The sequence below is a fragment of the Mixophyes fleayi genome, chromosome 3, assembly GCF_038048845.1.
Source record: "Mixophyes fleayi isolate aMixFle1 chromosome 3, aMixFle1.hap1, whole genome shotgun sequence".
Taxonomy (NCBI): Eukaryota; Metazoa; Chordata; class Amphibia; order Anura; family Limnodynastidae; genus Mixophyes; species Mixophyes fleayi.
In genome coordinates this window covers 260254495-260272008 of record NC_134404.1, presented here as the reverse complement: position 1 = coordinate 260272008, position 17514 = coordinate 260254495, and the positions used below count along the sequence as shown (strand labels likewise).

General features: G+C 38.9%; 1 protein-coding gene across 3 annotated transcripts in view; it reads right to left on the bottom strand.

The window, feature by feature from the left end:
* Positions 1-17514, bottom strand: part of WDR27 (WD repeat domain 27) — a 449814-nt gene that overhangs the window by 269874 nt on the left and 162426 nt on the right. For 2 of the 3 annotated variants that reach the window (XR_012689733.1, XM_075203516.1), the window contains exons 23-24: positions 7298-7400; positions 1575-1673 (exon numbers count right to left, since the gene is read on the bottom strand). Coding sequence is in view for 2 of the 3 variants with exons in the window: in XM_075203516.1 (XP_075059617.1) it covers positions 1575-1673; positions 7298-7400 (202 nt within the window). In the remaining variant the exon portion in view is untranslated. The remainder of the gene's footprint in view (positions 1-1574; positions 1674-7297; positions 7401-17514) is intronic. The other variant, XM_075203518.1, reaches the window with a different exon arrangement.

The window sequence follows — 17514 nt, the reverse complement described above, 5'->3', positions numbered from 1 at the left end:
ATTCTAAAAGGCAATCAGCTAGGTCTCCTGAATATAAGGATACCAAATATGTGTACTTTATGCAAGGTCTGATATTAGTATAGAATTCAGGAACAATGATCCTGAACTCTATACAATAATTCTACAATGATTTTAGCTTTTTCCCATTATGTTATGCTAGCACATAGTTAGCATATATCTGTGTGCACAAGTCCACAGTTTGAACAAAGTGCTCACATTAACTGCTATGGTGAAATGGGGGGCCAGAATTAAAATGGATCCTGGGCTGGCCAAGGGGTCAGGGAGAAGACAAAGAACTATGGCTAAATATAATAGATGGTTACACTCTAATTGTATCACAATAGAGTACATTTACATATGCACCCACTTATGCTCACCTACACATCATCACCATTTATTTATATAGCACCATCAATTCCGTAGCGCTGTACAGAGAATATTTGAAACTCACTTCAGCCCCTGCCCCAAGGGTTAATTTTCTCAGCAGAAATTTAACCTACTTGTCCGTTTTTTGGGAGTGTGAGAGGAAACCAGAGCACCCGGAGGAAACCCAAGCAACCACGGGGAGAACATACAGACTCCACACAGATAAGGCCCTCTTCAGTAATCAAACTCATGACTCCAGCACAGTGAAGCAGAAGTGCTAACCACTGAGCCATCGTGCTGCCATAGGCCTACAGTGCAGTATGTCCAAGAACAAGACAAAATATTATTGACCTTTGTGCTAAGCAAATATGCAGCTTCACCATGCTTGAGCAGACAAAAGAATACCTGACAATAGTTCTTATTTTGATTTGACAATCTTGATTTTCCAATAAAAGAGGGCGTAACTTACAGGAACTAGGTGTAGTTTCATCTCAAATGAGCACAGTTTGGGCGGATTTGAGATGTTGTATAATGTGTCCCAATTTTCAAAAAAAAAAACAGAAAAATTGCAATTACATTACCAGTCAAAAGTAAAAATCACATACTTGCAATCAAAAAGTATGTTATGTGAAATACATTTTTAAACCTTTACTGTGAATCTTTTAAAATGAAACCATCAATATCAAACCTTCTATCAGAGCCAGTAGATGGGTTCTAGGCGGCGCCCTAAGGCAACACACTGAACCCCCAACCCCCTGGCATTTTAGCTTATGTAGAGCAGGTGACGGGCCGCCGTCATTTATTCTTAGGAGTATGGAGCAGTCCTGTGACATCATAGCCCAGCACCATATGTGTTTGCCTGTACACAGTATGCCAGTTATGTCACTGCTATGTGTGAGCAAAAATTTAAATCTTGTGAAAGAAGTCTGTTAGTTTGACTCAACAAAGATATTCAGTGTGATTCATTGATGCTAACTGCAGGAAATGGCTGTGTGAGAAGCAAAGACATCTGAGATGTCTCTTGTCTTGGCAGACACAACGTGTATAATCTAACAAAACAAAAAAACCTGACAAGTAATGACACCTGTTTTTATTTTTATACCCCACATTTTAGAAAAATATATTTAACATGTCGGTTGAAACAAAATACTTATTTTTTTAAGGTGAGTACCTTGTATATTTTTTAAAAAAAATAGCAGAAAGCATACCTGTACGGAAGATGGATTAAATGCTACGTTGATGACAGAGTCTGTGTGTTTTGTGAGCTTTTGCAGATATGTATTGGAACGTGTTTCATAAATATATGCCTGAAACGAAATATTAATACACAAGCCACTTGTTCAGTACTTAAATGTAATTTCACAATGATACTTTGCAGACAAGATTGTTTAAATTAAAGTGTACCTGTTTACCACTCTCATATGGCCTGATTCAAGCCAGAATGCAACTTGCACATAAGCTGCATTTTAAAAACATGAGCATGGAACTTGAGCGTAGTTCTGACTGTATTCAAATTCAAGTGAAACTCAAGATACATTTTCATTTGAATCTGGGTATAAGTACGCTCTGTCTACACAGTACTTGCCGTACGCAGACAGAAAGAACAGACTGTAGTATGCACACAAGTGTATGTGCAATATAAGGTCACATTAGAATGCATAAAAAATTATATTATAAAATAAATTAACAACTATTAATTGTATAATAATTAATAAAAATATTGATTAAAAAAAATTATATGTATTTTTTAACATAAAGGTACTTTGAATGCGTACTGTATATACAATGCCTTTTCATAATCTATCTTCCTTCAATGTACTGTACTATTTTGTGGTATTTTAAAACAAAGACTATGCCGTGTCAGTTATCACTGTCAGCACTTACACTTGCCTTATAACTAGTGAAAATTAAACGGCTAGAACCAAGAGTACTAACAAGATACCCAGGATTTAAATCGTCCCCATCAGCCTAGAAACACCCTCGGCATGCCCTTACTGTACATGGCCTATGTTAGGCCACCCCTTCCCTCCACCATTCCGTCTTTCAAGTCATAGTCTGTCATAAGTGACATCTGTGTTCAGACGTGGCATAAGTTCCATTTCTGGGCACCGGCAGAGCTATTTCACATAAGACACGCTACACAAATGGACGTACATGCGAACATGATTTTGGCCCATAATGGGGGCAGCCATGTCGTGGGCTGTACCAAGATTCACAAGAATGCAGATTATAAATACAGAAAAACTTAATTCCAAGTAAATTGATTGGCTGTCTTTGGATGAATAATAGGTTAGTCCACAAGATAGGCGTAGACGTCAGAGACATTTTAAATGTGCATTAGACTGAATCACTACTTATTTAAAATTCACACTTGTCTTCTTGTTGAATGAATCAAGGGCACTCCTATATCGGAGAGATTTTTTATTTAGAAGTAGTTGTTTGATAAAAATAAGAAAGTCTTCCATTATCATTATAGTCACTGGAGGCACTTTTATACTCAAATCTAATCTACCTCTGACATTTCATTTTACCATGGACAATAAAGGAGTATGATTTTCTCCCATTCATTTCAATACAATTAAATATGCAAATAATTGAGGCATTCACATTCATATATTTTGGACATTGATAAGATAAAAATATAGCAACAATAAACCATAATTATTAATAAGGTATATTTTTCAATTTAAAGCTGCACTACCACCAAGGTAAAAAAAATTACTTAGGTGCCCCAACTTTAAATGCTGGTGTAGAGGGTGTAAGCAGATGGACTAGTCACAAGCTACAACTTCCAGGACATGTCTAAACATTTATCTGTTTGTTCTCATTAAAGAAAGTGGCATGGTTCCCCATTTCAAACTAGATCACTACATGCACTTATTGTTATGATTCCTAGTGCATTCAGGAAGCAGCATCAGAAGTATAATAAACCAAATGTCTTTATTCAGGCAATCAGTTTGTGGGATATGCAGATTTCCAGGTAGCAGTATAAACAGGTATAACTCAAATCCAAAGATATGAACAGGTGTGATAAATGGTAGGAAACTCCACAGAGCAACAGGTTTCAAGTAATGGCAGGTACAGTTAAATAGCAGGGACAAGTATAATGAGTTATCCAAGTCCAAGAGGCATGAGGCTGTTCAGGGAAGCAGACAAATTGAGTCCAGTGACCAAGCAGAGATCAGGGTAAGCAGTATCCAATAGCCAAGCAGAGGTCAGGGTTTCAAGCGAATAAGCATAGTCCAGAAATCAAGCTGAGGTCAGGGCAACAGGCAAACAATCAGGGTCCAGGAGTCAGGCACAACAGGAGATCAAGCAGCAGTAGAACAAACACAGGAACAGGGAGGAACCAGCAGCAGCCAGGGATAAACGATAAACTGCCCAGAGCATAACTTGAGGCAGGTATTTTAAGCTGTGTAGCAGGTGCAGTTCTAATCAGGCATCAGGCAGGGGGATTAACTCCTACAGGCATGGTGAAAAGTTCAGGAACAGAACAGCAGCACCTCTGGTGGATTTAAGGTACTGCTGCTACATACAAAGAATAGACAGAGTCGTAACATAGTCCCCCCTTTAAGGAGCGGATTCCAGACGCTCCATTCAAGCTCCCTTCAGGTTTTTCTCCTCTTCTTTTTCTTTTAATAGGGTCTCCCTTGAGACACAATTGGGCTCTTCTCCAATGGAGTACAGAGAAGACCCAATTCTTCAAGAGCAACAGAAGAATTGGCAACATCATCCACTAAGTCTTTAGAATCTTCAGTAAATTCACTTTCAGAGTCTGAGTCCCAGTCTAGGGTTGGGATAGGACCTTTTATTTTATTGCAAGATGGTGATATACCCATAAAGCCAGCCACCAAGATTGATGTTTGTTGTGACTGAAGTGGCAAAGCGAGGGTGTTTCCCTGCTTGTTATCCTTCTCCCTAGGTGATATAGACTGCCTGATGGAAGACACACTCATAGAGACCTTATGGACAAGTGCAGGAACTGAGGCACAGGCCTGAATGGGCACAGAAAAATCGTGATCAGATGACTTGACTGTGGATGGAGTGTACTTCTGACAAACAGTATTAACAAAGTCCATGAACTTATGAATAATTGGGTCATCGGAATTTAGTAATGAGAAGGCCCAAGTTTGTGGCTCCCCTCTAAAACACATAATAATTGAACCCACTTGGTTAAATTGGTCAACAAAATAATCCGGACATTCTTGAAACTGTTTCATGGAAAGCTGGAGTACTGTAAAAAACTGTTTGATGTCTCCGTCAAAGAAGACTGGAGGAGGATCTGATGACTCGGAAGAGGCTTTTGGGAGTTCAGGCTCAATAGCAGTCTCTGGGCGCTCTGGCTCAATAGCAGACTCTGAAGAGTTCCCAGGATGTTGTGGACTGCAGAGTGGACAGTCCTGTAAGTAATGTTCGCCACTGGCGCAGTAGAGATATAGTTTGCCAATACTTCTGCACCATGGCTCCTCCTCGGTCAGATGAGGACGCAGGTAGCTTGCCCGTTTAGAATCCCTGATGATAGAGACCACCGACAATACCGTGGATGCAGTACCATTAATGTCATAAAAAGTTCTGGGAGGATTTTCTGCAGTCTGCATGCCTTATGTAGAGGAGTTTGTTGCTCTAGAATCGATATTTGTGTTGAAACTGCTCACCACAGAAGCATGAAGGGTTTTAAGCAGTTCCTGAAGTAAAGTAGATACCTGTATTATTTGGTAACGGAGCTGATTACTGTCCATTTGCAGCATTTGTAGTTGTGGATTTACTGACATGTCTTAACAGCCAAACACAGAGTTCAATGCAAAAAGACTAGGAATCTCAGGACTAAAGCAGAGGGCGTGCAATCAGCAGGCCCAGATTGTATGACAGTTCATCATGTTATGATTCCTATGCATTCAGGAAGCAGCAACAGAAGTATAATAAACCAAATGTCTTTATTCAGGCAAAATACATAAACAAGGACTCAGTTTGTGGGATATGCAGTTTTCCAAGTAGCAGTATAAATAGGTATAACTCAAATCCAAAGATATGAACAGGTGTGATAAATGGTAGGAAACTCCACAAAGCAACAGGTTCCAAGTAATGGCAGGTATAGTTAAATAGCAGGGACAAGTATAATGAGTTACTCAAGTCCAGGAGGCACAAGGCTGTCCAGGGAAGCAGAAAAATCGAGTCCAGTGACCAAGCAGAGATCAGGGTTACAAGCGACTAAGCTTAGTCCAGATATCAAGCCGAGGTCAAGGCAACAGGCAAGCAATCAGGGTCCAGGAGTCAGGCAGAGGGTCACAACAGGAGATCAGGCAGCAGGAGAACAAACACAGGAACAGGGAGGAAACAGAAGCAGCCAGGGATAAACAATGAACTGCCCAGAGCACAGCTTGAGGCAGGTATTTCAAGCTGTGGAACAGGTGCAGTTCTAATCAGGCATCAGGCAAGGGGATTAACTCCTACAGGCATGGTGAAAAGTTCAGAAACAGAACAGCAGCACCTCTGGTGGATTTGAGGTACTGCTGCTACATACAAAGAATAGGCAGAGTCGTAACATTATGATAAATGTCCATTCTCAGCTTGAAGAGAAATTATCCTTATCATTGGACTTGCCGTTTGTAAGTAAAAATAAAAATGTATTGTGGGAGTCAACAATTAGTGATCCCATTTAATACATAGCCCACATTTCAAATGTATTTAATTTGTTGCATGTTACTGTTTCATACTAACTTTGGCCATGAAAATATAAAGATCATTTAAGACTATTTGGCAAAAGACATTGAGCTTGAAAGTCATTTATTGTCTTTGGAGATCTTTCTTGGAGTGAGTCAATTTTAAATCTACTGTATCATTAGCTAAAGATAATAGAATCATAAATCCCTGCTTCTGAAGTATATTAAGATAAAGTCCTTTTATTGCTAAAATTATGTTATGCAGAGGTTCATCGTGCATCAATGCATACTTATATACTTTATAACACAGCTCTTTGCTCATTTTGGCAACATCTACTTAATTTATCTTTGACCTCAATGTGCCTACAGTATGAATATTTTCATACAGTAATTTCTACTTGACTGAAAAAATACCATTTGTTTTCTTAACATTCAAGATCAATCATTTCATATTTAAAATACTTCTTCATGCTATTGAATGTGCTCTAAAAACAGAATCAAATCAATTTCTACTCATGCAAATCACTTCCTACTCATGCAAATCACTTTCTACTGAAATAAAATCAGTTATTTTTTTATGTCCTTTCAAGACAAAATCAGGATCAAATTTTTTTTTCAACTTTTTCATTGACTTGCCACAGCCTGGCTGTCTGATCCTCTCGCTGCATCTCTCATATATCATAAGTTATAAATCACTGCTACAAGTAAATCCTTTGTAGTTTTATCAAGTGCCTTCAAATCCCTTCATTTTGAGTGCCTGGATCATTTCACTGTGGAACGCAGTGGAAGGAACATTTCAAATATACAAAAATTAGGAGCCCGGGGATAGACTGGCAGTATAAAAAAAAATAAAGATTCATTGGTGTATCTATATGATAGCATCTATTTCTTGAAGAAATGTCTACTTTTTTTATTTTGCCCAGTGTCTTCCTTACTAGTATTTCCTTCATTATGCTAATGATATAGGTATGCAGATGAGAGGCGGAGACAGCAAGTTTCTAGTGTAAAAAGGAGCATTGCATCTGTTATTTTATTTTGACACACTTGAATGTTGAAAGAAATTGTAAAACATGCAGTTTAGTCAATATCACTGACTGCAATAGTAAAATATTGGGGCAGTATTGATAGCCTCGGTTAAGCTGAAAATTCAATATGTGCCAGATCTTCCTGGGTATTTTAAAAGCATATGAGGGCAAATAGATTGTAGTATCTCTTATAGGGACATGAGTTGTGTAGTTCAAACATATGAAATGTTCCACAAAAATACTTACACATCTATCTTCAGATCCACAAGCAATGAATCTCCCACAAGGACTGACTGCAACGCCACATGATTGGTAACGATTTATGTGACCTTCAAAACGACGAACACACCTGGAAAGAAAAAAAAACGAATGACATCAAATTATAAAAACTACTGTTCTCCAATAGGTTCTCCATCTGAATATATATAAATTGTTTAGGAATAGGCACTGCTACATATACATTGGAGAATGCAGTCTAAATGTTAGAACAATTGGAGGCAAAGTCAAGGAAGATAATAACATTATTACGGCAATCAACAAGTTTCTTAATTATTTTAATGTCACTAAACCACTTTTGCACCCTAACACACACTGTGGCTATTAGTGAAAAATATTCATGCACCCACACAATGTTTTAAAAAAATGTTAAGCAGCAAGTTGAAAGCTTACAGTCTAGAGACATGAGTGAGTTATTAAGCTCTTCATTTACAAGACTGTGAAAATGTGTTTGTCACACTCAACCTTTTCTCCTTTCTCCCAGCTATTAGCAATTGAAATCAATAGAGCTTTGCACATTTATAATCCAATGTAGTGTAGTGAATGCCCCCTTTTAAGAAGTTACAACTTTGTTTCTTTTGAACTCTAAAGACCAGACATAATGGACTATTTCTTGTGAAGCTATATAATCTACTAAACCAGTGCTGGCCCTGTTGCATTCAGTGGTGGAACTACCATTGGTACGGCAGGTGCAGTGCATTGGGGCCCATGGAGATAATGGGGCCTGCTGCATGGCAAATGCAGAGGGTCGGGAGCCCTGGTTCCCTCCTCCCCGCCTTCTTGTAACAGGACCCACAGCTCGCTAGTTCCGCCTCTGGTTGTATTAGTATGACGATTATGTATTATTGCTATTTTCCTTTAATATTCAGGTATGACAATGTATATTGTATGTAACCTTGTACTGTAATCTCAAGATGTGCTTTACTAGATGACATGAGTCTGAACCTATGCAAGTGTCAATAATCTTTTGAATATAGCCAAAAAGAGATAGATAGTATCTCTGAGGAGTTTATTGGTATGCAGAAGATGTGGACCTGACCAGCCAAGCCGAACGAGCAGAGGTGAGAACTCAGGTCCTGTGAACAGTCCAGATCTCAGGACATCCCTAGCTCACTTCAAAAACCTTGTGACATTTGAGAGATCAATCTGTCCTTATTTACAGCTAAACTCCAAAGGTGGGAGGTGAGAGCTATGTGGAAAAAGGTTTAAAATCTTCTGCTTTACTCATCACATTGTGCATTTTCATGAGGGGGTCTATCAAGACTGAAATGTCCCATGTTTCTCAATTGTGTTCCCTCACACACACTCCAAGTCTTAACCAGTAAGTAGTGACTCTGGTTTTGTTGCCTATTTTATTTCTGAAACTTATTTGTGCAATTTATTGTATGTCTTGTCATTAACTTTTTGTAACTAAGCCTTGGAAACATTTTTCGGATTAAAATACATTTAATCTAGCATATTCTCTGTGATTCTTTGTGAATTTACGAAGCCCAGGGAGGCTCATGCTACATGTGCATGTGATTTCAGTGTGAAACATTAATAAGTGGTTTTTTGAACTTAAGGACACCATAATAAATCCTTTGTGGTGGCAGAAAAGGTGTATTCATTGCTAAGTGACAAGGTGACACCAGTCATGGCCAGCTGTTCAGATTGCTGTACCTGGGACAGGCTGGGCGATCGTGGCAATTAGTATTTTTTTCTACCTTTCTTTACCTTTAATATGTAGATATGACCCACATGAAAAACACACCTTCCAACTGGGCTGTATTAGGTCCCCCCAGTATCAACTTAATAGACCATCAAGGACGCCTTAGAAAGACTGGGGGCCAAAAATATGCAATGCCATCATTCTCACTCTTCTTATCTTGTTTTGTCCAGTACAAAATCAAGAAAATTGCAAGTCTCAAATGATGTGCTTCAAGCCTAAATGCAACTTGCACGGAAGTTGTGTGTTTAAAAAGAGCACAGAACTTGAGCATAGTTCCGTCCGTATTCAAATCAAAGCGCATCTCAAGATACATTTCAATTTGATTCTGGGTGTAAGTACGCTCTGCCTAAACAGTACTTGCCATACGTAGACACAGAACAGGCTGCAATACAAGCACATTTGTAAGTATAAAAAAATTCACACCAGAACGCATACAAATTTTATTTTTGCACATGTAAAATAACATCTGTTAACAGTATAATCCTTTTAAATACTATTTTAAATATAAATATTTTTATTATATTTTTATATTAACTACAAAAATAAAGAAGATATCAATGCATACTGTAGATATAATCCGTTTTTACAGTATATCTTCGTTGCTTACATTTGCTCTGTGATACTTACTGACATGCATATGTGTACTGTTTAATTCAAATATTATGCCGTGTCAGTTATCACTATCAGTTGGTATTTACACCTGATCTGTAGTGGGTGCAAAAGATATGGGTACAAACATGCGTACTTATGACAAACACAGAACTTGAATCAGCCGCACGTGCGTCAGAACACACTTACTGTGCATGGCTATGTTATTCCGCCCCTTCCCTCCCCAGTTCCGCCTCTCAAGCTATAGGCAGTAGTATGTGTCATTTGCGTTCAGACATGAATTGCATGCAGATTTGTTAAGTGGCGTAAAGTTAGTTTCTGCGCATGAGCTATTTCATGCAAGATCCGCTACGGAAACATACGGACATACGGACATGAATCAGGCCCTTAGACTCCAGTCTGATAACTAAATAATCAGATACATGCAATATGCATCACACTGGTTCCCACCATGTCCCCTGCATCTGATTGGTTACCAAGGTGTGCACATGTGCAGTGGTTATCTGTTAATAATTATTTTGCTGATGCATTGACAGAGTCAAGTTAGGAATAAACTTTAAATGTATAATCTAATTTGCTGTATTGCATTTGCAGTGACAACAATATCAATGGCAACAGACCACAATACTGAACAGGACAGACTTTGTACATCTGAACATCTATTTATTAAAATAAAAGTCAACTTTTCCTTTTTTTAATATCAGTCATTTACATAGTGCACCTCCATTTACTGTATTTTTTTATTGGTTAGTTGTGCCTATGGAAGAGGAAAATATAGGCTTCAAAAAGTTTGATGTTATGTATCTCCAAATTTAGGAGAGTTGTCTCTGCCACCTCTTAGTCTGTTTTCTGCCATATTTTTAGACCTCTGGCTGTCAAATGCTGCCCCAAGGAGAACATACCCAATCCTTGTCCCTAGAAAATGCCCCCATATTTTTGTATTGTGAGAGGACCACCAGACATGACTAAGATAAATGAGGGGTTCCTGGGACTAGATAAAGGGATTAATAAGTAGAGATTAAAAACAATAGCAACTACTAGATGGCACATTCAGCAAAGTAGTGACACAATTGCTGACATTCACTGCACAGTGCTGACTTATTTTGCCACTAGTGATGATTGGTCATATTTTGCTGCAATTAGATAAGTAACACAAATAAATGATAGGGAGCCCTTTGTGCATATAACTTCTTCCATTGACATCTTGGGCGTGTATGTGCCCAGACTGTGTTTGAAACAGTTGTTCTTCATATTTCAGTTCCCCTATCTTTAATTTGCTTTAGTTTGCTTGTCTCATTCCTTTCCAAATGTTTTACTGAAGTGCAACTGAGCAATTCACATAAATGGCATGGGAAGACCAGGGTATGGTTTGGCCTAACTTGTCCCAATTGTGCAATCAGGAATGTTGTGAAGTGTGTAACACCTTCATAGAAAATAGAATTGCCTTATATAGTCATCCCTTAAAATTTCCATAATACAAATGCACAGGAAATCACCTACTACAAATATCAATGTCACTTTCAGAGAGCCCTTACAAACATATGTCTGTTCCCTTTTGCAGCCTGCATGTGGAGTTAGCCCCGATCGGGGCACAAAGGAGGAGTGGAGGTAACAATAGCTTTGTGCTAGTAAATGACAGCACACGCACTTGGGTTGCATGCGTAGCAGCTACTTTTACTGAAGCTCATGCACAGGGGATTAGTCCCACAAAAAAATATGTGTGCCCCCCTCCCCCCACACACCCTCACCATAGGATGAACCAGCCCCATGCTAGATAGCACTAGAGCTCCTCCCACACCCCTGGGGCAATGAGTGTGATGTAATAATGTAAAAATTTAATTAAAGTAAGCATTTTGTCCATGATGCACTACAGGTCTTGGCCTTGGATTTGTTGTCTTGGTTTTTGCTACCAATATAATATAAAACCACTTAGAAGTATGCTTGCTGACCCACAGAATACCAGGCAGTCTTTCGGACTCCCAGGGGAGTCTTGCAATCTGGTGGTAGATTTGTTCACTGTGGCGCAATGACACAAAGCGTGTCATCACTCAACAATCTACCCTTCTCCGCCTGACATAGAGACTCATGATCAGTCCATTAGAAAAAAACTCTGAAAACAACAGGGGAGGGAAGAGACAGGGCTCTCTGAATAACAGGGAATAGAAGTAGTGAATGGGGAATACAAGAGAAGTAAAAACAAGCAAGAGGGGACAAAGGAGAGGATAGAAAGCACAAGAGGAGACCACCATAAGTGAGGGAACAGACAGTGAGGAGAGATGATAAAAGGGTTGAGGGGAATCTGTATGTAAAGAAGCATCACAAGGATTAGCAGGAAAATAATTAAAGGAGTAATATGTATACCTGTAATGTGAAGTTTTTCTTTTAAAACAATACATATACCCCTTGTCAAAGTCAGATAATTGGATATAGTAAGTTCAATTAATATCTAACAACTTGATTGTCTTTGTCCGAAATTATGTGTCTAGCGCTACAGCGTGGAGGAGGGTATTCAGCCGCAACACGTGGCAAACACTTTTACACACATTTACACACATTCACACTAACATTCACATTTGTAATTAGCTCATAGTAAATGTAGTTGCAACACATAATTATTTATGCCGAAAAGTAGCGATGTTTATGGTTGATATTATAAGTTATATACACGTTAGTGATATCAAAGGTTCAGATCACAGGAAACATATCATGTCTGGTATCATTTTAATCCCCAATTTATTCGCAGACGTCCAGTTCTATCGCCAAACAGAACGCACATTGCGTATGGAAGTTATAGATTGTATGGAATAAATTATTAGAATGATATTGTCTGTGTAATGTAAATAGACTAGTTTAAACTGGATTCTTGGCGGGAAAATTGGAATGCATCTCCAGGAGAGCTGACCCCCACTCTTGGATATTTTCGTTTCAACTGGCCAATGACCTGCATTACACTGGACCCTCCTGAAGCCTGAACCTATGGAAGAAAGCCACATCATCTGTATTGTTTCACTGTATTCACTGACTGTATATAAGCAGGAGTTCTGGACCCAGTAGTTAGTCTACTTGACCACAGCCTTCAGACATGAATGACTGTACACTGGATCCAGAGCACCTGCGATAAGTAACGGCTGTACTTATTTTATTCGCACTTGTTAATCTGCTACTTTTTGCTAATAAATGGAATTGTGATTTGGAACCACAATCGTTATTGGACAGCAACTAGATAATCATAACACCCTATCTCACCTCCTCTTTTTCTCTTTTTGGTACCCTCACTCCCTTGTTACACTGTTGAAATTCCAATATAAATTATGTATTAAATAATAATAATAATAATAATAATAATAATGAATGGGGTAATAAACGGGAGAACAGAGGTCGTAATAGTGAGCAGCAGTGGAGAAATAACATAAAGGGAGAGTAAGGGGGAGTGAGAACAAAGAAATAGTTCCTAGGAATTCATATGTGTACATGATTTTATATTATATAGCACATGATATCAAATGGTCTACCAGGCAACTCTAGACGAAATGTATATTTTATTTAAACATTTTGTTGGTTTCAACAAAAAAGAAAGAAAAATACAGCCTTTGATCATATTTACCTACTCTCACTAAAGTGAGTCTGCACATAGCCTTTATTACAAGTAAATATGAAATGTTCTTTGTACGTAATAAAACGTTTATCAAAGTGATAGAGCATTTTTTTGTTTTGCATTATTTATCAACCCCTGTCATCACAAGTGATTGTGCCCTCATGCTTCTGCATGGTAGACCTTAGTATCTATTAGGCAGTAACTTTTATAGTAAAAATTTTTTAAAAATCTTCCCTTCAGCCTTGCTACACTTACTGCCCCTGGGTAGCACTAGATACGACCAAGAGTGGAGCTAGATACACTCCTTTGGCAGAGCAGGACACAGCCCCTGCAGTGGCGGCCCGTGCGCGGCACCTACGTTTTACTTGCTGAATCTCCCTGAAATGATTTTTCAAACATTGCCAAGTATGCTTAGTAGTTATTTTATATCTGTAATTTTCAAAGTGTGTGTAATATATGGTTTACAGCCCCTTTTGTGACAGACTGTAAGCATATATTTTCTTATTTCTGTCCTATCATCTTTCTACCATAGATTATGTTTTTGCATCTCACACTTTTTATTTTTTATAAACAACTTAATGCTGCAATGTAGAAAGGTTTTCAAATTTCATGCGTGTATGCCTATTACAAGTCTGGCCTTTTCTAATGAAATAGGCCATTTAATAGACATTGTACAATATTTACAATAGACTTTGCAGATGTTAATCTGAACTGTTTATATTAAAACATTATTTTATGCCACTGAATTCCTGTGTGATTTTTAAGATACCTTAAGCATGAGAGCACTAATTGATTAGTCAAAAGACACCAGATATATACAACATATGAAATGTCTGAAAGATTAAAGCTGTCTTGCATAAAGGAATATCCTGTATGTCAATTTCAATATAGTTACTTAATTTAAATTTAAACTACATTACTGGAGAATATTGCATAAATAGCTTAAAATATCCAAGACCGTACTTACAATTAGTTCTACTATTTTAGCTTAATACTTAAAAAAGAAATATTTTGCTATTGCTTGTGACAATTATGCTATAATTAGACTGAATTTGCATCATATTATACAGATGTGTATATCATATAATCAGTTTGTGTGTTTAGTTAAACAAACGCAGTAACTGAAGGAAATGATAAATCATTATAAGACATAAAACATATTTTACTCAGCATGATGAGGTACTCAAGTACATAGCTAAGCCAAATCTCCACTGTGTCATGCCAAAGCCTCATTCCACCACCAGAACGAGATTTGAAAATCCCAGAGCCAAGCGTTACCGCACTGGGAAGCTTTCAAATCACATTGAAGCAGGTACCAAATAATATGTGTTCACAGGCATGTAAGACATTTGCAAAAGGACATTTTCAAAAGTGGAAATGTTCTTTAACATAAATGTATAGAAATTGTGAGCGCAACACATATATTTTACTTCCTGGGCATTATGTAATGGCAGATATTATTCAACAGAAAACAATGTACTAATATATTCTAATAATCTCTATCTGGACCAACAGCACCTCAATGATAATGGCCTCATATTTATTCATACCCACATAGGTGGTCCTTTACATTGAATGCAGCAAGTGTTATGGACACAATAATCACCCAAAAACACTAAATCAGTAAACTCTAGAGGTCGGCAACCCGCAGCACGTCTGGCACGAGGACCACTTTTGTCTGGCACAACGGACACTTTGTCATGCGCAGCAGCTCCGTTTCGTTCATCACTGGCTACTTTAGTTAAGCAGCTTCCAGGTATTGCTGTGGAACGAAAGACGTGTGTGCTGACTCCAAAGGTAAGCATGTAGCATACTATGTATTGGGGCACATCTATGTGGCATACTATGTACTGGAGGCACAACTATGTGGCATAAATATGCATTGTGGGCACAGCTATGTGGCATACTGTTAGGAACAGCAGGTAACTGCTGTTCTCTTTTTGGCTAATGCAGTGTTATTCTCAGCTTGGGGGGGATCACCTGAACTCCTCACCTGCAGCTCAATCTGACACCTGTCCTGATTGGCTACTACTGGTTTAAATACCTGTCAGCTTCACTCAGCCTTTGCCGGTGATAGCGTTCATACGCTTGCTTTTCCGTGCTCCTGGTTCTCTGATTTGCCTGCCAGTTTCCTGATTGATACCCATTGTGACCTCTGCCTGGATACCGACCTTGCCCGTTTGCTCGTGACCTTGACCTCTGCCTGAAAACTGACCTTGCTTGTTTGCTCGTGGCCCTAACTTTTTACCTGGATTCAGACTCTGCCTTTTCATCTGAGAGATCTTCTCCCATCAGTAGGATCGTGGTGCTAGCTATCCGCTCCATCAGGCTCACCTGTGTCTGCAGTATTTCACAGTAGAGATTTACTGCTCCATCTTGCTCCGGCATTCCCTGACACTGTGCTGCTCTCTAGCTCCACCTCACTCAGGCCACAGCTGGCACTACACCATCCTCTACTCCACACTGCCAGTCTGTAATACTGGTGGAGGTTGGTACTCGATCCTGTTACTACTCAGTGTTCCTGCTTTATCCGGTCCAGCAGTATCTCTCCTCAGCATCCTACTGTCAAGTCCTCTGTGGTGCCTGCCTACCGGAGTTGAGTTATCACTACTCGAGAATAAGTCCTGGGGACAACGGAGTACCGGCGAACATATCCAGTTCTATGGGAAAGGGGGTTGCTATAGGTGAAGCTCTCGTCAACAACAGGTTCTGATAACTCAACTCATAGGGTGATTCGTGTCACATACTATGCATTGGGGGCACATCTATGCTGCATACTATGTATTGGGGGCATAAGTGTGTGGCATACTATGTATTGAGGGCACAACTGTGCGGCAACCTATGTTAAGGGGGCACAATTGTGTGGCATACTATGTATTGGAGGCACAACCATGTTGCATACTATATATTAGGGCATGTCTATGTAGCATACTATGTAATGGGGCACAACTATGTGGCATAAAATGTATGGGGGCACAGCTATATGGCATACTATGTATTGGAGGCAAAACTATGCAGCATACTATGTACTATGTATTGGAGGCACAACTATGTGGCAACCTATGGATTGAGGGCACAAATAATTGGCATACTACGTATTGGGGCACAACTGTGTGGCAAAATTCGTATTGGGGGCACACTATGTATTGGAGGCATAACAATTACATATACATTTTATATATATATATATATATGACACTAGACACACACACACATATTTGCAACTGGCACACCTGGACTTGACTAGATTTTAGCTGGCACACTGATAGTAAAGGGTTGCCAACTGCTCTAGACACACAGGAACGTATCAGAGAGAATGTGGTTTGCAAGTCAGACATGTTGTTGTCAGGCAGTTGTTATATAAATGATTAATAGATCATAGCATAAAATGGAAATAAACGTTACTAAAATATCTAAGTACATATTTACATATTTTAAAATGAAAATGTTGCAGCTCCCCCAATTTTGCTTCAATACATCCTATTATGGATAGAAAAAGTAGATTTTGTTAGAGAAAATATCTCCAAAATAAGCAATATTGCACTCATTAGCAATACTCCTTGTGATGCATAATACTTGGTATTTTCTGCTTAAATAAGATCATATGAAAACTATTTGTGGTCAGTGGGATCAAGCCGACTCAGTTATTTACTAAAAATAGTAAAGTAAAAAAATATTGCTTTTATTCACATTAGTAATCAGAAATGTTTTTCTTTGCAGTAAGTTTGCTTGTTGTCAATGTGTAGTGCACACAGCTGTCTGATTTCTGGAAAGGGGGAAAACAGTTGGACACACAGTAGGTCGGAACATCTGGTCTCAGGCCACTTCCTTAGGGGTACACCGATAGAAGTTCTTAATGGGGCTGCGGCATTTCTTTTCTTATACCACCTGAGGTAGCATTTGCAGTTCCTTCCATCCCAAAAATAATCCACCCTCTCACTCGTCCATCAGTCACCAGACCAGAAACATGTATGCAAAAGGAACACAGTGTGACATCAATTACTTACATGAGTAGCACTACTGAATCAGGATTGACACATACTTGCCTACTTGGACCTTCCCTCTAAGAGAAACGTGTGGGGAGCGTGACAAAGCAATTTGCTTAATCACGACCTTGCCCCCATCATCATCACCATTTATTTATATAGTGCCACTAATTCTGCAGCGCTGTACAGAGAACTCACTCACATCAGTCCCTGCCCCATTGGGGCTTACAGTCTAAATTCCCTAACACACACACACAAACACACACACACACACACAAACTAGGGTCAA